The following is a 24,389-nucleotide window of genomic DNA, read 5'->3' on the forward strand; positions in this document are numbered from 1 at the left end:
GGAGGCGCCGCACCTGGAGAACAGAGCCAACTATCTGACCCATCTGCACCGTACCGACCATTTAGGTAAGTATTATAAAGTCATTTTTACATTCTACACATGTTAGAATGCTGTATATAAGAGCCCAGTGGTGGTTGCCACAGCTTATAGTCACCAAATCTGGTGACAGGTTCCCTTTAAACTGTATTACTTGGGTTAAACATTTTGGATCTCCTTCCACAAGCTTCTCACAATAGATGGTAGGAATTTGGGCCCATTCCTCTTGACAGAACTGGTGTAACTGGTCTAACAGGCTCCTGTACCCTGGGTCATTAGATGACCTTGAGGTAACATGGTAACCATCGGAACCCACAATTACGATTGCTGGGGGTCAATGATGTTAAGAGGGCTGTTTTAACCCCTTTTTAGCCACTTAGATGTTGTCTCAATTGACAACATCTGCATTTAATTGGTTACTCTGTCCTGGTCAGTCCCAAATCCAGATGGGACCGATGCCGCAAGGTGTCAGTCGTCATGAACAGTTGTCACCTGCGGGAATTTCGCCTGCGGGTGGAGGCACTATTCATGCATTTCTTATCACCGCTTTAAAATGGAGTAAATTAATCCCCTTGATGTCCACGGTATTAATACATATCAGAGGTCGTTAAGGAGTTAACTTTCTGCTTCCAAACATATATCACTTACTCCTGTCCTGAAGAAGTGCCTTACATATAGCAACTATCTCCACCTGATCTCAGGGCTTTACCTTCAGTGTCCTGTCTTACCCTACAGCAATCTGTGTCTGATGAAGGTTCATATAGAGAACGTAACGTTACACCATTACTTTTTGTTGTAATTTCTTCTATTAAAATCTGAGTTGTCATCCTCACTTTGAAGTGCCAAGTGCCTCTTTTATTTATCATGAAAAAACCATTCCTCCAGCCAACCTCTATGTCCAGCCATTGCTTCTCTTGTTTGCTTCAAAACTCCTAGAACAGCATGTCCTCACTGAACTTTGCTACCATCTCTCAGCTAACTCAATCTTTGACAACCTCTAATCTAGCTTCCGTCCCACCCATTCCACTGAAACTGCTCCAACCGAACATACTATTTACTTACCTCGAAAGCTGACAGACCATTCTCTATAGTCCTTTTTCCAGACCTGAACTCTTCCACTGAAATAGTCAATCACTTCCTCCTACTCCAAATCCTCTCTTCCCTTGGCATTAAAGACCTTGCCATTATACCTCTTCTTTTTGTTTTTTCCATTCGGCAGTTGTGTAAAGGTTAAATGCTTTCCGACTATACATTAAGAGAGTAAAAATTTAGACTTGCATATTCTGTCTTCTAGGTGTGGGTTGGTTCGGTGACGGAAGTGACAAACCATGATCTATCTGCTGAAGATAAGGACTCCTCCCCTGAGGATCTCGTCTTCTCCATCACACCACCAAGCAATGGTCATCTAGCTCTCAAATCTCATCCGGATAAAAGCATTCTGAATTTTACCCAGCAACACATAAATGATGGTCACTTGGTGTTTGTGCACAGTGGTAAGCCATGGCAGTAGTAAGATGTCCACATCACGTTTTTTGTTGTTTTGGTTTTTTTTCCAAACAATTTTTGCCAGGCAGGTTTACTTTTCGTACAATCTAATAGTACCCAATTTGTCAAAAGGGCATCTTGAGACCGTTAGCATGACCATTTTGAAATAACATTTCCAGTATCACATATAGACAGGAACACACAGACACAGCATACTTGTGCATGTGTGATATCAACTGATGAGTCCATGTGCACTATGGACTTCTGTTGAATAGAAAAGTTTTAGTTTTAGTGCACATTGACTCCTCATGTGATGTCACACATCCACGAGTACGCTGCCTCTGCACAGTCGGGGCACCGCTGGCCAGGGTGCTTTGTCTTCTCCCATGTACCACTGCCACCTACACCTCTCAGTAAAATTAAGGCAAGCAGAGCACCTCCAGACTGTCCCCAAAGCAATCCCAGAACCGGCAATCATTTCACTGGAACAGGTTCAACTGACCACATCGACTGCTGTCCACTCAAATGAATGCCTATCTGTTATGATTTGACCAGGCACCCTCCATTGCCAGCTCCACCTGCCGGACTGTTCAGCTTCCATTGCCAGCCTTATTCACTGTACTGTTTATCCTTCCATTTTATTTATTCACTGCCCGGCAACATTTAACCTCTACGGGAGATTAGGTGACACTGTGGGTATTATTAGGCCCTACGGGTGAACTCCGCAACATTTTAGGCTTCATTTCTGCAGTAAACAAGACTCTTCTTGATTCAGCATTTCAATTTTTGGTTGACAGGTCAGGCTGTTCGTCTTTTTTCCATTTGATTAGCAGGAGTGCATGCGGCCACTGTCATATTTTTTTTAACATTGTATTATTAATAATCAGTTAATATGGATATAAGCAGTAATGACATTTTTAAATAAAATATCCATATAATTATGCTACATCGCTTAAAGGGTTTACTTTGAAATTCCACAAGCTGGTGAAAAAAGGAATAGAAGTTACAATAAACGTAATTCATTTGATAGAGTACAGGCAGGTTCTTCACTATCATAGTAGTGCAACTAACGCTTATCTCTCAGTAATAAAAAGTATCATCTATAGAGATAGCGAGGTGTGGGAGAACTGAAATACACAAAGTATGTAAAGGAAAGGAGAGCATTCTAAGGATGTACACATGAAATGTATATAGCATACCTTTAGTAGAAGTCAGAGTGTGCTCCTTGACTCTCGTTTCGCATCATGCTTCTTCAGGTATCCCTTGCTAATTATAGCATATCATCAGTAGAAGTCAGTGCGCTCCTTGACTCTCATTTCGCATCATGCTTCTTCAGGAATCCCTTGAAAATTATAGCATACCATCAGTAGAAGTCAGTGCATTCCTTGGCTCTCGTTTTGCATCATGCTTCTTCAGGAATCCCTTGCAAAGTATAGCATACCATCAGTAGAAGTCAGTGCGCTCCTTGACTCTCATTTAGCATCATGCTTCTTCAGGAATCCCTTGCTAATTGTAGCATACCAGCAGTAGAAGTCAGTGTGACCCGCCCCAGGGCCGTGGGGTACTCGGTTCCGGGTGTTGGTTAATGGGATTGTGTCACGGGGGCCTGTGCCCGGTTCCGTGGCCCTGGTGGTCGCTGAAAGTCAATAAATAATAAAAATTAAAAAAAATAAAAAAATAAAATAAATAAAAAAAATAATAAAGAAAAAAAAATAAATAAATAAAAGTATTTCGTGACGCCACCTACGGTTCCAGTATGGTTACTGGGGGCTGCAGGTCAGACCTCTGGGGTGATGGTTAGGCAGCCAGTTGTTTACGCTTCCCGTAGGTGAAGCGGGGTCCCCAGGGCAGTTTTAGTAGTACACAGATATGGCGGTTTTTCTTCACAGCCTTTTCAACTGTCACTTTAGTGCAGCAGCCTATGGCTCCTCAGATGAAGAAATAAAGTGCATCACACCAATTCATTAACTCTGACCAGATTTTACTTGCAGGTGTTAAAAAGGGGTTCAGTTTCTGATGTTACAGTTTTTGGTGATCTGGGAACAGTTCAGGATCTCTGCACCAGGTCAGTTGTGTGGCCTCCCTGCTGCGCTATGTTTCTCCTTGGTACTAGGCTGCCTGTAGCTATACCATATCCCTCTCTCACTGTCTTCACCTGTATGGCAGGCGGCGGGAGCTTCTCTAAGGGGCACTGCTGTACTCACTGCGATCCCTAAGCTCTGTGTAGCAGCTTTGCCTTCAGGTGCTGCTGCGGCCAGGAGATCTGCAGTCTCCCTGGCCCCCGGTCTTTATTGCTGGGCAGATTAGATCCCTCACAATCTCGGACGCCGGTGTCCGATAATCAGCGCTGTTCCTTGGGGATGAACCGGTCTGGCCCCACCTCCCCGGTCACTCCTCTTTTGCCTCACTCTTGATCCCTCAGGCGGTCACACAGTTACTTGTGCGGGCTAAGCACTGCCCTCTCCATTTTGATGTCTCCCCTCACTCTCTGCTCGCACAGTCTCCTTTTTTCCAACTGTCAACTGTCTATCTGACTCCGCCTCCAAACCTGGCTTTAAAGGGGACCTCACCTGAACTCGACTTGTAGAGCTCCCCCTCCAGGCTTGGAGTGGAAATGTTGTATGTGGGATTACCTAAGGTGGAGATCCTTCCCTGCCCAGGTACAGGTATATTTGTGGCAACTGAACCCTGGGGTGCCACATTCCCCCTTAGTTAAATTCAGTACTCCTGGACTGGAAACACAAACTTATAAAACATTAGCAACAATAAAGAGTAGTACAAAGTCTTAAAAAATAAAAATTACAGAAACCAATAAAACAGAAAAATGCAGTCCTTCCGCTGCAAAATGTGAGTATGGTATATATAAGAAAGTTTTTGACCACTACCAGTTCTGTGGTCCATTGTTTCATAAAAGTTCAAGAAGATGCAAAAGTTCATGCAAAAAGTCCTGCAGGCTAAACACGCTTGACGGTTATGGATTTACTTAGTTGCAATAAACAAATAAATAAAATATTTTTACATTTTACTAACTACTACACTTTCTATTTAATATTCTTTTATATAACGGGACGGGGCGGACCAAAGTTGCTACGGCTAGACCTACGTAATGCCTGTGTCACAACTGGTCGGTGCAGTGTACTGGTACTTAGTGCTGGTGCTATGCATGCACTATCTACTAGTCTGCATGAGGATCTACGCAATATTGGTATATGTGAATGTTGTCTTAGTCTTACCATAGGACTGGCAGGATCCCCAATAGCAGGGTTCTCTGGTTCTACTGCGACAGGTAGTTCTTCTGAAACGTTGACCGGTTCTTCCAGTCTTTCTGGGACTGCTACTGGTTGAGCGCCAGTCAATAATGTTATAATTATGGCTCCATTGTACTGAGGCCAACTTTCAGGAAAATCACCAAGTACTGTTCTTATCATCTTCTCTTTCTTTTCCTCTTTAGGTTGAGGTATACACGGGATTACTTCTTTTTGCTTCAACTGTTCAGGACATTTTTTAAGGTGGTCTCTAGAAACTGCCGCTGACGTTTTTCCCTTATCCTTGCTGATTAAGCAGATTTTCTTGTTGTCAAATTTAGAGGGCAATACTATGTATGGTTCTGCTTCCCACTGGTCATCAAGCTTATGGGTCTTTCTTTTTCTTTTTAGAACCATCTCTCCAGGTATTAAAGGAGCAGCTGGTGCATTCTTGTTATAATCTTTCTCTTGCCTTTCTCTAATTTGGTCTAGGCTTCTTTCTACGCACTCCTGTACCTTTTTGTACTGCTCTTGGCGCTTAGTGTCCCAATCAGCTTCAGGTGAACTGGTTTCAGGAACAACAATTCCCATTTCTAAGTCAACTGGTAACTTCCCGGGTCTTGCTCTCATCAAGTATGCTGGCGTGCAATTGGTGGAACTCACAGGGATGTTGTTGTACATGTCCACTAAATCAGGCAACTTCTCTGGCCACATGCTTCTTTCTTCCAAGGGCAAGGTTTTTAACAGGTCTATAACAACCTAGTTCATTTTCTCACACATGCCGTTTGTCTGTGGGTGATTCGGTGTGGTTCGTATTTTTTTACATCCATACAGGTTGCAAAACTCCTGGAACACTTCAGCTTCGAATGCAGAACCTTGATCCGTCAACACCTGTTCCGGGTAGCCATGTGGTCTGCAGAAGTAGGCTTGAAAGGTTCTCGCTGCGGTTCTTGCTGTCAAGTCCTTTACAGGTACTACCACCAGAAACCGGGAATAGTGGTCTACCATAGTGAGGGCATACGTATAACCGGATCTACTGGGTGTCAATTTCACATGGTCCAAGGCTACAAGTTCCAGCGGCTGCTTGGTGACAATTGGTTGTAGTGGAGCTCTTTGACTGTCATGATCCTTTCTTCTCAGGTTGCATGGGCCACAGTTTCGGCACCAGTTCTCAATGGTAGTTCTCATGCCAACCCAATAGAATCTGTGGCGTAACAGTACCTCAAGCTTTTTCCACCCGAAGTGTCCTGCTCCGTCATGGTATGCCTCCAGCACCATCTGAACATCTCTCTTCGGTACCACTATTTGCCACACCCTCTCATAGGTTCGGGGGTTGATGTAATGTCTGCATAGCCTACCCCTGTAGATGAACAATCTGCTCTTTTCCTTCCACAGGTGTTGCGCTTCCGGTGGGGCATCTGGGCTAAGACTTGAGTCTGGTTGGATTATTAGCTCTTTAACTAGGCGAACAGCCGGATCGCTGTCTTGCGTTTCCTCCCACCCGTGGTAAGGTAACTGGTTCAGCGTGGCCCCTTGGCGTTTGCCTTTAACACCTTGGTTACACTGGGATGCACTGTTGCGGTGAAAAGCCGGCAGCTCTATCTCTTCTAGCTCATCCGAGTCTTCTCCTGCATCTGGTAAATGGGGCATTCTCGACAATGCATCAGCGTTAGCGTTTTTGCGGCCTGCCCGATATTTGATGGTGAAGTCATAGTTTGACAACCGGGCCATCCATCGCTGCTCTAGTGCACCTAGCTTTGCGGAGTCCAAGTGGGTAAGCGGGTTGTTATCCGTAAATACGGTAAACTTCGCAGATGCCAGGTAGTGCTTGAATCGTTCAGTGACGGCCGAGACTAAGGCCAGGAATTCCAGCTTGAACGAACTGTAGTTTTCTGGGTTTCTCTCAGTAGGACGGAGCTTCCTGCTTGCAAAGGCAATTACACGTTCTTTGCCATTCTGCACCTGCGACAGCACAGCTCCCAATCCCACATTACTGGCATCTGTGTACAGCACGAATGGCAGATTATAATCAGGGTAGGCCAGGATTTCCTCACCGGTCAGGGCCCACTTTAGGTGCTTGAAGGAGTCTTCTTCTTTCTTACCCCATTCAAACGGAGGGCCCGAAGTCTTGCCCTTTTTGGTCTGGCCTACCAGGAGATCTTGCAAAGGCGCCGCTATTTTCGTGAAGTCCTTTATGAACCTCCTGTAGTATCCTACCAGCCCCAAGAACTGACGCACCTCTTTGACGGTTGTTGGCTTTGGCCAGTCTCTGATAGCAGTGACCTTTTCAGGGTCTGGTGCCACACCATCCGCACTGACCACATGCCCAAGATACTGAACCTTCGGCTTCAGCAAATGGCATTTTGAAGGCTTTAGTTTCATACCAAACTTTGACAATGCTTCAAACACCTTGGCCAGGTGCTCCAGATGTTCCTCATACGTCTTGGAATACATGATGACGTCATCAAGATATATCAGTACAGTCTCGAAGTTTCGGTGCCCCAGGCAACACTCCATCAGCCTTTGGAACGTGCCGGGTGCATTGCAGAGTCCAAACGGCATGCTGTTGAACTCACACAGACCCATCGGCGTCGTGAATGCGGTCTTCTCTCGATCTTCTTCTGCCATGGAAACCTGCCAATACCCACTGGTAAGATCCAAGGTGGAAAAGAAATTAGCAGCTTTCAATGCAGCAAGTGATTCCTCAATGCGGGGCAACGGGTAAACATCCTTGTGTGTTATGCGGTTTATCTGCCTATAGTCAACGCACATCCTCATTGTGCCATCTTTCTTTCTAACCAGGACAAGTGGGGCTGACCAGGGGCTACAACTATCTCTAATAACCCCAGCTTCCTTCATTTCCCGTAACATATCTTTAGCACACTGATAGTGAGCTGGTGGTATAGGCCTGTATCTCTCTTTTATAGGTGGATGGTCTCCCGTGGGTATGCGATGGTGTACCCCTTTTATCCGCCCAAAGTCTAATGGATGCTTACTAAAGACCCGTTCATATTCCTTCACCACCCGATAAACTCCGTGCCTTTGGTAAGAAGGGGTGGAATCAGTGCTGACATGCAGCTTCTGACACCAGTCTTCCAGCTGTCCCTTGGAGCTATTGTCCTCCGCCTGGTCGGACGGGGTCAAGGGTTCCACTGCCTGAATTGAGTTGTTGTTGACAGTGAACAACTTGGCAACAGTAGCATATCTGGGTAGCTTGACCTCTTCCTCTCCACAGTTTAAAACTCATACAGGTACCCTCCCTTTGCGTACATCAACTATCCCCCTGGCTGTCAGGACTGTGGGCCTACTATCTGAGTACATGGGCTCTACCATTGCCTGGTAATCCTGCCCTCTGAGGCCTATAGCTGCCCGACACCAAATCATCACTTCACTTCTTGGGGGTAACACAATGGGGAATGGGTCGCTTACCCGTACACTGCCGATTTCTCCACCAGACAACTCTACCTGTTGTCTCTGCAGAAGGGCTTTGATTTCTTTCTGTAGGACCCTCTGCTGCCCGATGCTGGCAGTTTCTGCAACCTGCTGGAGCAAGAAAAGAACTTCTCCTAGACAATTTTCAACAACATTAGTACCTAATATCATTGTTGGATTTCTTTCACGACAATCAGTATCCACCACAATAAGTTCTTGGCCCTTTAGCTCCTCCCACCCCACCTTTATCGTCACCTCCTTGTACCCTACTTGTGATACCGGCTGTCCATTAGCAGCATATATAGTAAGGTCTGGGTCTGGGCGAGTGAGCTCAGAATCGGCCCAAAATCTTTTGTAAAGGATATGCGGGATCGTCGTCACCTGTGAGTCAGTGTCCAATAGAGCAAGTGTGGGAATGCCATCTAGCAAGATAGATAGGAATGGTCGTCCTCCCACATATCTATCGCGTCAGTTCGATGGGCCTGGTTGTTTTATTCCTGGTGGCCGGCCCGCTGCCCCAGGAGTCGCTGGTTTAAAGGACATGACCTGGCAAAGTGGCCCGCCTCGTTACAACGGCGTCAGATAGGTTGTCCTGACGAGTCGTAGCGGTCGTTGGGTCTTCCTCTGGGCGGTGGGTTCCTCCTTCCTCGCATCCATGGGATTTCCTCAGGGCTGTCAGCCAACTGGATCCTCTCCGATGACTGTGGTTTCTGCTGAAGTTGCATGGCCTTTAGGAGCATGGCCACATCTTTTGTCAGCTGCTGTACCTGGGAACGCAAGTCATCAGAGGCACCAGGTATTACAGTCTGTCCATTGATTTCTGCTGGAGTTAAGGAAAGGGACGCCACCTCTGAGGGAGAAGTGATGGCTTGCCGCGGTTGAGGTGCGGGGTCTGTAGTCACAGGGACTCGCAGTGCTCTAATGGCCCGGTTCTTCAGAGTTACAAAGTTTAGACTCGGATGCTCCATGACCCATAGGCGCAGCTGTGTTTGATGAATTGGTGAATGTAGCCCCTCAAGAAACTGTTCAATTAACATTTTATCTTCCTCTCTTGCACTTTCAGGGTCTACCTACTTTACAGCCTGCAGCGCCTCCTGAAGGTTCAATGCATAATCCCGTATGCTATCCTGCGGTCTTTGTTTGCAGTTGTAAAACCTCATTCTTAGCTCAGCTACAGTACAAGTTTCAAAAGCAGCTTTTAAATTAGCAAATATCTGGGTTATTGTCCTTTTATCTGTATTCAGCCAGGATTTAACCTCTCGCTCTGCTGCACCCATCAGTTGCCCCAGCAAAACAGACACTTGTTGCTTGTCAGTCATAGAGTATATGTCCAGGAAATTGCACATCTTTTCTCTAAATTCAGCTAGGGTATTGGGCTCCCCAGCATATTGCGGTAACCATGCCGCCCCTGGGACATACGGCAGAGCAAGCGGCATGATCGGGGCTACAGCTTCAGGTGCTGCAGCTGCTCCAGCGGCATCAGCATCGCCTTGCATCTCCATCCTCACTGTGGCGCAGTTAGTTTTTCAAATGCTCAAAATGGCGGCAAAGTTCAGTTATTAAACAGTTTTCAAGGCACATGTTACCCAGGGTTACTGGGCCTTGTCCAGATCCTGTTCGTGACGCCAAAAGCTGACCCGCCCCAGGGCCGTGTGGTACTCGGTTCCGGGTGTTGGTTAATGGGATTATGTCACGGGGGCCTGTGCCCGGTTCCGTGGCCCTGGTGGTCGCTGAAAGTCAATAAATAATAAAAATTAAAAAAAATAAAATAAATAAAAAAAATAATAAAGAAAAAAAATAAATAAATAAATTAATAAATAAAAGTATTTCGTGACGCCACCTACGGTTCCAGTATGGTTACTGGGGCTGCAGGTCAGACCTCTGGGGTGATGGTTAGGCAGCCAGTTGGTTACGCTTCCCGTAGGTGAAGCGGGGTCCCCAGGGCATTTTTAGTAGTACACAGATATGGCGGTTTTTCTTCACAGCCTTTTCAACTGTCACTTTAGTGCAGCAGCCTATGGCTCCTCAGATGAAGAAATAAAGTGCATCACACCAATTCATTAACTCTGACCAGATTTTACTTGCAGGTGTTAAAAAGGGGTTCAGTTTCTGATGTTACAGTTTTTGGTGATCTGGGAACAGTTCAGGATCTTTGCACCAGGTCAGTTGTGTGGCCTCCCTGCTGCGCTATGTTTCTCCTTGGTACTAGGCTGCCTGTAGCTATACCATATCCCTCTCTCACTGTCTTCACCTGTATGGCAGGCGGCGGGAGCTTCTCTAAGGGGCACTGCTGTACTCACTGCGATCCCTAAGCTCTGTGTAGCGGCTTTGCCTTCAGGTGCTGCTGCGGCCAGGAGATCTGCAGTCTCCCTGGCCCCCGGTCTTTATTGCTGGGCAGATTAGATCCCTCACAATCTCGGACGCCGGTGTCCGATAATCAGCGCTGTTCCTTGGGGATGAACCGGTCTGGCTCCACCTCCCCGGTCACTCCTCTTTTGCCTCACTCTTGATCCCTCAGGCGGTCACACAGTTACTTGTGCGGGCTAAGCACTGCCCTCTCCATTTTGATGTCTCCCCTCACTCTCTGCTCGCACAGTCTCCTTTTTTCCAACTGTCAACTGTCTATCTGACTCCGCCTCCAAACTTGGCTTTAAAGGGGACCTCACCTGAACTCGACTTGTAGAGCTTGGCTTGGAGTGGAAATGTTGTATGTGGGATTACCTAATGTGGAGATCCTTCCCTGCCCAGGTACAGGTATATTTGTGGCAACTGAACCCTGGGGTGCCACAAGTGCGCTCCTTGACTCTCATTTAGCATCATGCGTCTTCAGGAATCCCTTGCTAATTATAGCATACCATCAGTAGAAGTCAGTGCGCTCCTTGACTCTCGTTTCACATCATGCTTCTTCAGAAATCTCTTGCTAATTTGCATTTAATTGTGTAAGCATATGATTTTATTTTTTTTTTTCCACTCAATAAAGACTACTTATTTAGGAGTCCCTTTTTCTATTAGATTTCTGTTTGCTCTTGACCTCCTATGGTAGGCTGCTGTTTTAGCTACACTATTGAATATCTGTTACCAATACACTTTGTTTTTTGTATTTTTTTTTTCAGGTGCCATGTCTGGAGGTTTAAACTTCCAGGTTACAGACGGTGTGAACTTTGCACCTAGGCAAATTTTTAGTATCACCGCAAGGAGACTTGTCATCAACATGGAAATTAATAAAGGGTTGGGTGTGTTTCCAGGTATGTATTGGGCAGCATCACACTCCCATATTTATTTATGTATTTTTCTTTTAAATGGTTTTCGTCCATCAACGACAATATACATTACAGCCGGGTACCGGGTCCTACTTTGTGATGTACATTTTCATCAGTGTGATTTAGTGGATTGGGCAGTGCTGTATTACTTATTGCTGCTCCTGCCTCTATTGCTGTAATCGATGCCAGGCCTTATCCTGGCATTTCAACCGTCAGAAGCTATGGTCAATATCGACCATATCATCTAGGCGATTAGACAGAAGGAGCAGCTCCCTCTGTCACTCAGGTCCCCCTGAGATCGTAGCTACCATGGCAGCCAGGGTCCTTAAAATGGCCCTGTTTATTTTACTTCTCTAAGGCATTTTATATTAGAAGGCCTGCCAGCATTTTGCCGTCAGTCGTAATACACTACACACAATCCAGAAGTATTGTACTCTATTATATGAGCGATCAAGCACATTGAAGTTCAAGTTCTCTTATGGGACTAAATAACTACAAAAAAAATGTTTTTCCATGTAAAAGATTTTTTATTTTTTTTATTTTTTACCAGTATTGGAGAAAAAAAGATATAGCATAAAATAACATAAAAATTAAGCCTTACCTATGACAAAAAAAAGAGGCAAAATTTCTTTGAATGTACAAACGAGAAAAAAAAATTCTAAGTGCATGTACAAAAGAAAAGAAAAAAAGTGCTTGGTCAAGAATGGGGAACAATGGCCTTGAACTGGTTGAAGGGAACCTGTCAGGTCCCATATACGTTCTGACCTACAAGCAGAGTGATGTGTGGCCTAATAACCCCTTCCTACCCATCCCTGTGTTGTAATATTGTGTAATATGAATTTATAAAAACAGTTTTATAACTTACATGTTCCCTATGTAAATAAGCAGAGGCTGTAGTCCCCGGGCGTCGCTTAGCCCTGTTGGTGTTTGCATGCTTTCCATGGTATCACGCCCCTGTGGATTTACATGAGCGACTTCACTGTCAGCTCCTGGAGATCCCGCGCGTTCACACTTCTCATTCCCGTAGCCTTGTTATCCGGTTGTTTGCTTGTCGGTTTCACAAGCGCACTGCGCATGATCAGAAGACTCCTGTGGTTCTGACTATGCGCAGAGCGCGTCTAAAGCCATCAAGTAAGCACCCGGATAACAAGGCTACGGGAATGAGAAGTGCGTACGCGCGGGATCTCCAGAAGATGACAGTGACGTCACTCATGTAAATCCATGGTATCACACCCACAGGAGCGTGGTACCATGGAAATCATGCAGAGGCCCACGGGGCTAGAGTCTCTGACATTTACTTAGGGAACACTTAAGTTATAAAATTTGGGTTTTTTTATAAATTCTTATTGCACAATATTACAACACAGGGATGGGTAGGAAGGGGTTACTAGGCCACACATCACCCTGCTTGTAGGTTAGAACGCATATGGGACCTGACAGGTTCTTTTTAAGCTGGCTATACACATAAGGCTGCGGTCAGACAGCCATAGATTATCTCATCCGAGAGTATGGGGTGGATTATGGTAATGACACTCTGATCAGAGTGTCCTCTTGATGTGATCAGATTGTCTTGGATGAGACAATCAGAGCACATGGTCAGGACATGAAGAAAATCTCTCCATCTTCTCCATTCTATGACCTCAAAAAAAACTTTGTAGAACACCTTATAAAAATACCCGAGTCCCCCTGATTCTGACCCTCTTTTCCGTTTTGTGCTCTATCACTCCATTGCAGAGATACTCAAATGTGTTTCTTCTGCAGTATAATATGTGAAATCTCTACTTTGGAGCCCAACATTGGCGTTTCCTCACAGTCTTCTCTGAGTGCATTCGCTTTCTCCTCTCCCACATGCTGCCAATCACAGCTCTGCGGCTTATCTGGCAGTCTCAGACTGTGAAGAAGGGGTGAATGCCCCCAGCCCCAGAGAAGACTGAAGAAATGCACGGTTGAACTGCAGGCAGAGATTTCACATAGTGCTTTCCAAACACAACAGATGTGCATATGAAACTCTCTCTACTAGTTTCTGCAAAAAAAAAAAGTTAACCTCTGATTCTACAGTATGACCTCTATAGATGATGTATGATGCTTTTTCTGTTGGATTTTTCCATTACTAAGGTAGTACAGTTTTTGGTTTTGTTTTTGGTTTTTCTTACCAGGAATGAGAAGAACAATTTCTTCAGATATATTAAAAGCTGCAACCAATGATGAGAACAATCTACACAATCGCTCCATAAGTTTTGACGTCACTACTTCTCCCATACATGGGAAGATCTTAAGAATTGTTGAAGAAAATACTACGGAGGAGGCGTCCAGCTTCACACAACAAATGGTGAGGAGTCCTTTTGGTATGAAATTATATATTACAAGCATTTTTGGTTTAAAGCACCAAAAATGTGAATCTTTTTTTTTTTTTTATTAATTAAAAAAGAAAAAATGATCTGTGAGATCCCCTCTATTTTTCATAACCAGCCAAGATACAGCAAACAGCTGAGGGTTGCAGCCGGCAGCTGCTGCTGTTCTTGTGCTGGATATGAAAAATGGGGGAGACCCCACATTATTTTTTTACAAAAAAAAAAAAAAATTTTTAAAAAACAGTTGTCCAAGCAACTATCCCTCTATCAAGCTATTCTGTTATTTCTTTCTATTTTATATGTTCTTATCTAGTTATTTCTGCTATGTATCCATCTATTCTAGCTATCTATCAATTATCTTATCTATTCTATATGTTCTTTCTAGTTATTTCTGCTATCTATCCATCTATTCTAGCTATCTATCAATTATCCTATCCTATCATATTTTATTTGTCCTTTAAAAAACGCACTGACAAAAACGCATCGAAAACACATGCGTTTTTTTCGTCAAACGCAGTGTTTACAGTTGTCAAGTCTGCCAGAGGGTGCATTTTTTTTTTTGTCAAATCAAGAACACAGCATGCGGACATACCCTAAACCAGGGGTCTCAAACTCGGCTGGGTGTATGGGCCGCACAGAGGGAAAAAAAATAATTTGGGGGGCCGCATTCTTTGCAGGACAAAGTGACATTTTTATTGGTACCATATATAATATAATATATATATATATATATATATATATATATATATCTCTCTCTCTATATATATATATATATATATATATATATATATATATATATATATATATATAATTTTTTTTTTTACACACCTTGGGATCACTGATTTTGAACATTTTCACTTGTTCATTAAAGCAAACGTGCACATTCTTTGTTTAAATATACACTTTTTTTTTTACACTTTATCCCTTTCTTGTAACTAATAGTCTTACAATTAGCACTATATAAAAATTATTTTGACCAACTTCTTTTAGTAATGTTCCCCATATTGTTGTAACGTGCCCATCCTTGTCCCCCTGTAGTATTGTGCCCCATCCCACAGTAATGTGCCCATCCTAGTCCCCATCCCACAGTAATGTGCTCATCCTAGTCCCCATCCCACAGTAATGTGCTCATCCTTGTCCCCATCCTAAAGTAATGTTCCCCATCCTTGTCCCCATCTTATAGTAATGTGTTCATCCTTGTCCCCATCCTATAGTAATGTCCCCAATCTATGGTAATGTGTCCATCCTTGTCCCCCATCTTATAGTAATGTTCCCCAACATTGTCCCCTTGTAGAAATGTCCCCATCCTATAGTACTGTCCCCATTCTATAGTAATGTGCCCATCCTTTAGTAATGTCCCAACCTTGTCCCCACCCTATAGTAATGTCCCCAGCATTATCCCTATTCTATAGTAATGTTTCCCATCCTTGTCCCCTTGTAGTAATGTCCCTATCCTACAGTAATGTGCCCACCTTGTCCCCATCCTGTAGTAATGCCCCCATCCTATAATTATGTCCACAGCCTTGTCCCCATCCTATAGTTATGTCCCCAGCCTTGTCCCCATTCTATAGTAATGTGCCCATCCTAGTCCCTATCCTAATGTGCCCATCCTAGTCCCTATCCTACAGTAATGTGCCCATCCTAGTCCCTATCCTATAGTAATGTGCCCATCCTAGTCCCTATCCTTTAGTAATGTGCCCATCCTAGTCCCTATCCTATAGTAATGTGTCCATCCTAGTCCCTATCCTATAGTAATGTGCCCATCCTAGTCCCTAGCCTATAGTAATGTCCCCATCCTAGTCCCTATCCTATAGTAATGTCCCCATCCTAGTCCCTATCCTATAGTCCTGTGCCCATCCTAGTCCCTATCCTATAGTAATGTGCCCATCCTAGTCCCCATTCTATAGTAATGTCCCCATACTATAGTAATAATGTCCCCATCCAATAGTATACTGTGCCCATCCTTGTAATGTCCCCATCCTATAGTAATGTCCCCAGCCTTATCCCCATCTCATAGTAATGTGCGCACTTTGTCCCCATCCTGTAGTAATGGGTCAGCAGACTCTGGAGTGGAGCTGAGGGGGGCGGTCTCCGGCCCCAGATCCACAGTGATTGGAGAGATCGGCCACAAGGCCGGTCTCTCCAATCAGAGCTGGGGGCGGGTGAAACATGTCACCCAGCTCCAGCCAATGATCACGGCTCCAGCTGCACTGATCTTGGCTGGATTTCAATGTTTCAGCGATTTTCAATGGCTGAAACATTAGTGACGAACGCCGCTAAGCCAATCACAACCTCCGTAGGTCCGGGGAGGAGACACCACCCCTCCTGAGGTTCCCTCCTCCTCCCCGAATCTAAGGTATTTGCAGCGATCGCAGCCACCGGGGCTGCGATTTCGCCATGACGTACTGGGTACGTCATGGGTCCTTAAGTACCAGGGAGTCATAACGTACCCAGTACGTCATAGGTCGCTAAGGGGTTAACGTCCAACACACACACACACACCCACACCATTCCTCTCACCTGTCCCGCGCCCCCTCCGCTGCCACATCTCTGCTTCGTGCGGCCCCCAGGCCCGTGCCCCCGGTCACTATCGCGGCAGCTGCAGTGTCACTGTCATTGATTTATGTGACCCCTGCCCTAAACCTTTCCCATTTTAGGTCAATTAGGAACCAAAATTATTTATATTTGCCAAATGCCAGAATAATGAGAGAGAGAATGTTTTAAGGCATTTTTATTACTGTCAAGTCAAAAGTTTATCTACACTAAAGGCCCCGTTACACGCAATGACATCGCTAACGAGATCTCGCTGGGGTCACGGAATTCGTGACACACATCCGGCCTCGTTAGCGACGTCGTTGTGTGTGACATCGTTGAATGTTGACATGTCGTACATTTTCAAAATATCATTGCTCGTTCTGGACGCAGGTTGTTCGTCGTTCCCCGGGAACGACGAACAACAGCGTTCCTGCGTCCTCCGGCAACAAGGTGGGAGTGACGTTCATGCGGCTGCTCTCCGCCCCTCCACTTTTATTGGTGGCCTGCTGTGTGACGTCGCTGTGATGCCGCACGATCCGCCCCCTTGGAAAAGAGGTTGTTTGCCAGCCACAGCGACGTCATTAGGCAGGTAAGTACGTGTGACGCGTACCTCCGATATTGTTCGCCACGGGCAGCGATTTGCCCGTAACGCACAAACGACGGGGACGGGTGCGATCGCTAGCAACATTGCTAGCGATGTCGCAGCGTGTAAAGCGCCCTTACGAGTACTGTGCCTTTTAAACTATATTGGACAGTCCATCTGATGATGTCATGTCTTTGGAAGCTTTTGATACACCTGTGGATGTACAGTCATATGAAAAAGTTTGGGCACCCCTATTAATGTTAACCTTTTTTTCTTTATAACAATTTGGGTTTTTGCAACAGCTATTTCAGTTTCATATATCTAATAACTGATGGACTGAGTAATATTTCTGGATTGAAATGAGGTTTATTGTAAGTATAATAGCAGGTCTGCTAAGCAGAAAATGTAATGCCCAATAGTCCAGAAAGTAACAGAAATGCAGCAGGGACTAAAACTTTTACTAGTAGCTAGATAAAATCAAAGTGCTTGTGCATAAATTGTGCAAACAACAACAAAGTGCCACATGGCAGCGCATAGGCTTGATCTCACCCATGCTTCATCCATGGGCTGGACTGGTCTCCCTCAAGGGAGACGGAGGAAAAAATTGGGAGAGATCGACCTGCAGTGGCAGGGATCAGCACAGGCCAAAAAGGTGATGGACCTATGTGTGCTAGGCAAATGGTGGCGCAGGTCGATCTCTCCCAATTTTTTCCTCCGTCTCCCCTGAGGAACTCTCATTACTGAGATGGAAACGCGTCGGGAGGAACTGTTTGTTTTTTGGTTGCGGGGCAGACATTCTATTTGGGTGCTGCCCTTGTCAGGGCGGAAGTTCATTCACGGGGCACGACAGGATTTGTAGTATACCTGTCCACCTTATCCTTCCGGCCTGTGACCTCTCACCTTGGGACCGATGTGCAGTCCAGCCCATGGATGAAGCTTGGGTGAGATCAAGCCTATGCGCTGCCATGTGGCACTTTGTTGTTGTTTGCACAATTTATGCACAAGCACTTTATTATTACTATTGATTTTATCTAGCTACTAGTAAAAGTTAAGTTTTAGTCCCTGCTGCATTTCTGAGGTTTATTGTACTAACAGAAAATGTGCAATCCGCATTTAAACAAAATTTGATCAGTGCAAAAGTATGGGCACCCTTATCAATTTCTTGATTTGAACCCTCCTAACTACTTTTAACTGACTTACTAAAGCACTAAATTGGTTTTGTAACCTCATTGAGCTTTGAACTTCATAGGTAGGTGTATCCAATCATGAGAAAAGGTATTTAAGGTGGCCACTTGCAAGTTGTTCTCCTATTTGAATCTCCTAATTGAATCTCCTATGAAGAGTGGCATCATGGGCTCCTCAAAACAACTCTTAAATGATTTGAAAACAAAGATTATTCAACATAGTTGTTCAGGGGAAGGATACAAAAAGTTGTCTCAGAGATTTAAACTATCAGTTTCCACTGTGAGGAACATAGTAAGGAAATGGAAGAACACAGGTACAGTTCTTGTTAAGCCCAGAAGTGGCAGGCCAAGAAAAATATCAGAAAGGCAGAGAAGAAGAATGGTGAGAACAGTCAAGGACAATCCACAGACCACCTCCAAAGACCTGCAGCTTCATCTTTCTGCAGATGGTGTCAATGTGCAACGGTCAACAATACAGCGCACGTTGCACAAGGAGAAGCTGTATGGGAGAGTGATGCGAAAGAAGCTAGCCATAAACAGAGTCGCCTGAGGTATGCAAAAGCACATTTGGACAAGCCAGTTACATTTTGGAAGAAGGTCCTGTGGACTGATGAAACAAAGATTGAGTTGTTTGGTCATACAAAAAGGCATTATGCATGGAGGCAAAAAAACTCGGCATTCCAAGAAAAGCCCTTGCCACCCACAGTAAAATTTGGTGGAGGTTCCATCATGCTTTCGGCTGTGTGGCCAATGCCGGCACCGGGAACCTTGTTAAAGTTGAGGGTCACATGGATTCAACTCAGTATCAGCAGATTCTTGACAATAATGTGCAAGAATCAGTGACGAAGTTGAAGTTACGCAGGGGATGGATATTTCAGCAAGACAATGATCCAAAACACCGCTCCAAATCTACTCAGGCATTCATGCAGAGGAACAATTACAATGTTCTGGAATGGCTATCCCAGTCCCCAGACCTGAATATCATTGAAAATCTGTGGGATGATTTGAAGCGTGCTGTCCATGCTCGGCGACAATCAAACTTAACTGAACTGGAATTGTTTTGTAAACAGGAATGGTCAAATATACCTTCATCCAGGATCCAGGAACTCATTAAAAGCTACAGGAAGCGACTAGAGGCTGTTATTTTTGCAAAAGGAGGATCTACAAAATATTAATGTCACTTTTATGTTGAGGTGCCCATACTTTTGCACCGGTCAAATTTTGTTTAAATGCGGATTGCACATTTTCTGTTAGTACAATAAACCTCATTTCAATCCAGAAATATTACTCAGTCCATCAATTATTAGATATATGAAACTGAAATAGCTGTTGCAAAAACGCAAAAATTGTTATAAAGAAAAAAGGTTAACATTAATAGGGGTGCCCAAACTTTTTCATATGACTGTATTTTAATGCACACCTGAAACATACTGCTTGTTTGTGTAGCATCATGGGAAAGTCAAAATAAATCAACCAAGATCTCAACAAATATGTATTTGATCACCTACCAAGCAGCAAGAATTCTGTCTCTCACACACCTTTTAATTTATAAAAAAAATTTTTTAAAAAAAGCCCTCCCACGCTGCACTTATTACCTGTATTAATTGCTCCTGTTTGAACTCATTACCTGTCTACATACTCCACTCTGCAACCTCTCCACAATGGCAAAGACCAAAGATCTGTCTTAGGAATCCAGGGACAAAAAAGTTGACCTGTACAAGGCTGGGATAGGCTACAGGACAATAGGCAAACAGCTTGGAGCGAAGGCAACAACTGTTGGTGCAGTTAGTAGAAAATAGAAGAAAGACACAATAACTGTCAATCTTAATCAGTCTGGGGCTCCATGCACGTTCTCACCTCATGGTGTAAGGATAATTCTGAAAAAAGGTCAGGAATCAGCCCAGAATTACACAGGTGGACCTTTTCTATTTCCTGAAGAAAGCTGGGACCACAATATCAAAGATTACAGTTAGCAACACACTAGACCGTCATAAATTAAAATACTGCAGGGCACGCAAGATCTCTCTGCTCACGCCAGCACATGTCCAGGCCCGTTTAAAGTTCGCCAGTGACTATCTGGATAATCAAGAGGAGGCATGGGAGAAGGTCATGTGATCAAATGAGACCTAATTAAAACTTTTTGGTATCAATTCTACTCATCATGTTTGGAGGAAGAAGAAGGACCTGTACCAAACCTATTAGGTAGCGAATAGGTGGCCAAATGTGTATGTGTCCAATTTACTCTCTGTTTGCTGCTATGGAAGGTACAGAAGAAGCTAAAACACTTGTACATACATGGCCACCGATCCATCAGACATAATTACCACCCGTGTATTTCGGTTTGATTTATTGCCGCAGCCATAAGTCCTAAAATTGAGAATTAATGTATCAAATTACCTAACTGTTATATATTATAAAGAAATGAGGAGACGGATTAATCATTGTTAAAGACTTTATTAAATACCGTCTTTTCCAATACCTAAAGCCATTGATCCAGAAGAAGGCGAAAAAACCTGGACACGTTCAGCCAATTTGTGCCACAGGGGAAAAATTCCTTCTTGACCCCGAGAAAAGGCAATCAGTACAAAAACCCTGGACCAGGGCTATACTACAACTAACTACTGTATTTGTTTTGTTTTATAAGACGCACCAGATTATAAGACTCACCCCAAATTTGGAGATAAAGAAAGGTAAAAAAAATGGGGTCCGTCTTATACTCTGGTTTTGTCTTACCGGAGGGGGGGAGGAGCAGCGGTGATGGAGCTGAGTCACAGGAGGCATGGACAGTGCTGCTGGGGGGTCGGGCTGGGCTAGTTCTGTAGAGCAGACCTGTGCGGTGGGTATCCCAGATGCTCTGTCTGCGGTGCGGGCTTCACAGAAATGGCGCCCGGAGTGGCGCATGCATAGATTGAGCTTTCAGCTCCATGACAAGATCTGCACAGCCAGTCGCCCCACACGGAGAGGCAGCCAGCCGGCCGCCCCACACAGAGAGGCAGCCAGCATTCCGCCCCGCACAGAGAGGCAGCCAGCATTCCGCCCCGCCCAGAGAGGCGGCCAGCCGGCCGCCCCGCCCAGAGAGGCGGCCAGCATTCCGCCCCGCACAGAGAGGCGGCCAGCATTCCGCCCCGCACAGAGAGGCGGCCAGCCGGCATTCCGCCCCCAATAGGGATACATAAGCAAGGATGGTTGACCTTAGGGAGATCAACATCCAACACCGCGGAGACACCATCACGTGTTTCTAAATGCAGTGATTCTAGAGCAATGCCCCCTGGGAAATATTCAAAACCAGAAAGTCTGCGGAGACACCATCACATGTTTCTCAATGCTGGCAGGAATCTAGCCAGGTCTTTCACTGGGAAGGAACAACCACGGGAAGGGCAGTCTCTAGTCAAGGAAACCGCCTATGCCAAAACATGGTATCCATCCACAGACAGCTGTTTCGGAGTATTTTCCCCTCATCAGTGTGGAGTAGGAAACTGGCTAGTGGGAGCAATCAACCATCCTTGCTTATGTAGTCTTCTACTAGACACGTGATGGTGTCTCCGCGGTGTTGGATGTTGATCTCCCTAAGGTCAACCATCCTTGCTGATGTAGTCTTCTACTAGGCATTGCTCCCACTAGCCAGTTTCCTACTCCACACTGATGAGGGGCAAATACCCCGAAACAGCTGTCTGTGGCTAGATACCATGTTTTGGCATAGGCGGTTTCATTGACTGGAGACTGCCCTTCCTGTGGTTGTTCCTTCTCGGTGAAAGACCTGGCTAGTTTCCTGCCTGCGTTGAGAAACATGTGATGGTGTCTCCGCAGGCTTTCTTGCCCCGCACAGGGAGGCAGCCAGCCGGCCTTCACGCACAGAGAGGCAGCCAGCATTCCGCCCCGCACAGAGAGGCAGCCAGCATTCCGCCCCGCACAGATAGGCAGCCAGCATTCCGCCCCGCACAGAGAGGCAGCCAGCATTCCGCCCCGCACAGAGAGGCAGCCAGCATTCCGCCCCGCACAGAGAGGCAGCCAGCATTCCGCCCCGCACAGAGAGGCAGCCAGCATTCCACCCCGCACAGAGAGGCAGCCAGCTGGCCGCCCCTCACAGAGAAGAGGCAGCTAGCTGGCGGCCCCGCACAGGGAGGCAGCCAGCCAGCCGCCCCGCACAGGGAGGCAGCCAGCCAGCCGCCCCACAAAGGGAGGCAGCCAGCCGGCCGCCCCGCAGAGGGAGGCAGCCAGCCGGCCGTCCCGCACAGAGAGGCGGCCAGCATTCCGCCCCGCACAGGGAGGCGGACAGCCGGCATTCCGCCCCGCACAGAGAGGCAGCCAGCATTCCGCCTCGCACAGAGAGGCGGCCAGCATTCCGTCCCGCACAGAGAGGCGGCCAGCATTCCGCCCCGCACAGAGAGGCAGCCAGCCGGCATTCCGCCCCGCACAGAGAGGCGGCCAGCCGGCATTCCGCCCCGCACAGAGAGGCGGCCAGCCAGCATTACGCCCCACACAGGGATACATAAGCAAGGATGGTTGACCTTAGTGAGATCAACATCCAACACCGCGGAGACACCATCACATGTTTCTCAACGCAGTGATTCTAGAGCAAAGCCCCCTGGGAAATATTCAAAACCAAAGAGCCTGCGGAGACACCATCACATGTTTCTCAATGCTGGCAGGAAACTAGCCAGGTCTTTCACCGGAAAGGAACAACCACGGGAAGGGCAGTCTCCAATCAAGGAAACCGCCTATGCCAAAACATGGTATCCATCCACAGACAGCTGTTTCGGAGTATGTGCCCCTCATCAATGTGGAGTAGGAAACTGGCTAGTGGGAGCAATCAACCATCCTTGCTTATGTAGTCTTCTACTAGACACGTGATGGTGTCTCCGCGGTGTTGGATGTTGATCTCCCTAAGGTCAACCATCCTTGCTTATGTAGTCTTCTACTAGGCATTGTTCCCACTAGCCAGTTTCCTACTCCACACTGATGAGGGGCACATACTCCGAAACAGCTGTTTGTGGATACAATGTTTTGGCATAGGCGGTTTCTTTGACTGGAGACTGCCCTTCCCATGGTTATTCCTTGTTCCCATGGTTGGTGAAAGACCTGGCTAGTTTCCTGCCAGCGTTGAGAAACATGTGATTGTGTCTCCGCAGGCTTTCTTGTCCCGCACAGGGAGGCAGCCAGCCGGCCTTCACGCACAGAGAGGCAGCCAGCATTCCGCCCCACACAGAGAGGCAGCCAGCATTCCGCCCCACACAGAGAGGCAGCCAGCATTCCGCCCCGCACAGAGAGGCGGCCAGCCGGCATTCCGCCCCGCACAGAGAGGCGGCCAGCCGGCATTCCGCCCCGCACAGAGAGGCGGCCAGCCGGCATTCCGCCCCGCACAGAGAGGCGGCCAGCCGGCATTCCGCCCCGCACAGACAGGCGGCCAGCCGGCATTCCGCCCCGCACAGACAGGCGGCCAGCCGGCATTCCGCCCCGCACAGACAGGCGGCCAGCCGGCATTCCGCCCCGCACAGAGAGGCGGCCAGCCGGCATTCCACCCCGAACAGACAGGCGGGGCACAATGCCGGCTGGCCGCCTCTCTGTGCGGGGCGAAATGCCGGCTGCCTGCCTCTCTGTGACGGGCGGCCAGCTGGCTGCCTTTCTGTGCGGGGCGGAATGCCTCTCTGTGCGGGCCGGAATGCCGGCTGGCTGCCTCTCTGTGCGGGGCGAAATGCCGGCTGGCCGCCTCTCTGTGCGGGGCGGAATGCCGACTCGCCGCCTCTCTGTGCAGGGGCGGAAAGCCGACTGGCCGCCTCTCTTTGCGGGGAGAAATGCCGGAAGCCTGCCTCTCTGTGACGGGCGGCCAGCTGGCTGCCTCTCTGTGCGGGGCGAAATGCCAGCTGGCCGCCTCTCTGTCCGGGGCGGAATGCCGGCTGGCCGCCTCTCTGTGCGGGGCGGAATGCCGACTCGCCGCCTCTCTGTGCAGGGGCGGAAAGCCGACTGGCCGCCTCTCTTTGCGGGGAGAAATGCCGGAAGCCTGCCTCTCTGTGACGGGCGGCCAGCTGGCTGCCTCTCTGTGCAGGGGCGGAAAGCCGACTGGCCGCCTCTCTTTGCGGGGCGAAATGCCGGAAGCCTGCCTCTCTGTGACGGGCGGCCAGCTGGCTGCCTCTCTGTGCGGGGTGGAATGCCTCTCTCTGCGGGCCGGAATGCCGGCTAGCCGCCTCTCTGTGCGGGGCGAAATGTCAGCTGGCCGCCTCTCTGTCCGGGGTGAAATGCCGGCTGGCCGCCTCTCTATGCGGGGCGGAATGCCGGCTGGC

At 47.0% G+C, this 24,389-nt stretch overlaps 1 protein-coding gene across 1 annotated transcript in view; it reads left to right on the forward strand.

The window, feature by feature from the left end:
- Nucleotides 1-24,389, forward strand: part of LOC142255125 (chondroitin sulfate proteoglycan 4-like) — a 136,598-nt gene that overhangs the window by 57,070 nt on the left and 55,139 nt on the right. Inside the window, exons 6-8 of the mRNA XM_075326588.1 lie at nt 1,331-1,529; nt 11,312-11,443; nt 13,615-13,787. Coding sequence (XP_075182703.1) covers nt 1,331-1,529; nt 11,312-11,443; nt 13,615-13,787 — 504 coding nt within the window. The remainder of the gene's footprint in view (nt 1-1,330; nt 1,530-11,311; nt 11,444-13,614; nt 13,788-24,389) is intronic.

Source organism: Anomaloglossus baeobatrachus, chromosome 1 (genome assembly GCF_048569485.1).
Source record: "Anomaloglossus baeobatrachus isolate aAnoBae1 chromosome 1, aAnoBae1.hap1, whole genome shotgun sequence".
Lineage (NCBI taxonomy): Eukaryota > Metazoa > Chordata > Amphibia > Anura > Aromobatidae > Anomaloglossus > Anomaloglossus baeobatrachus.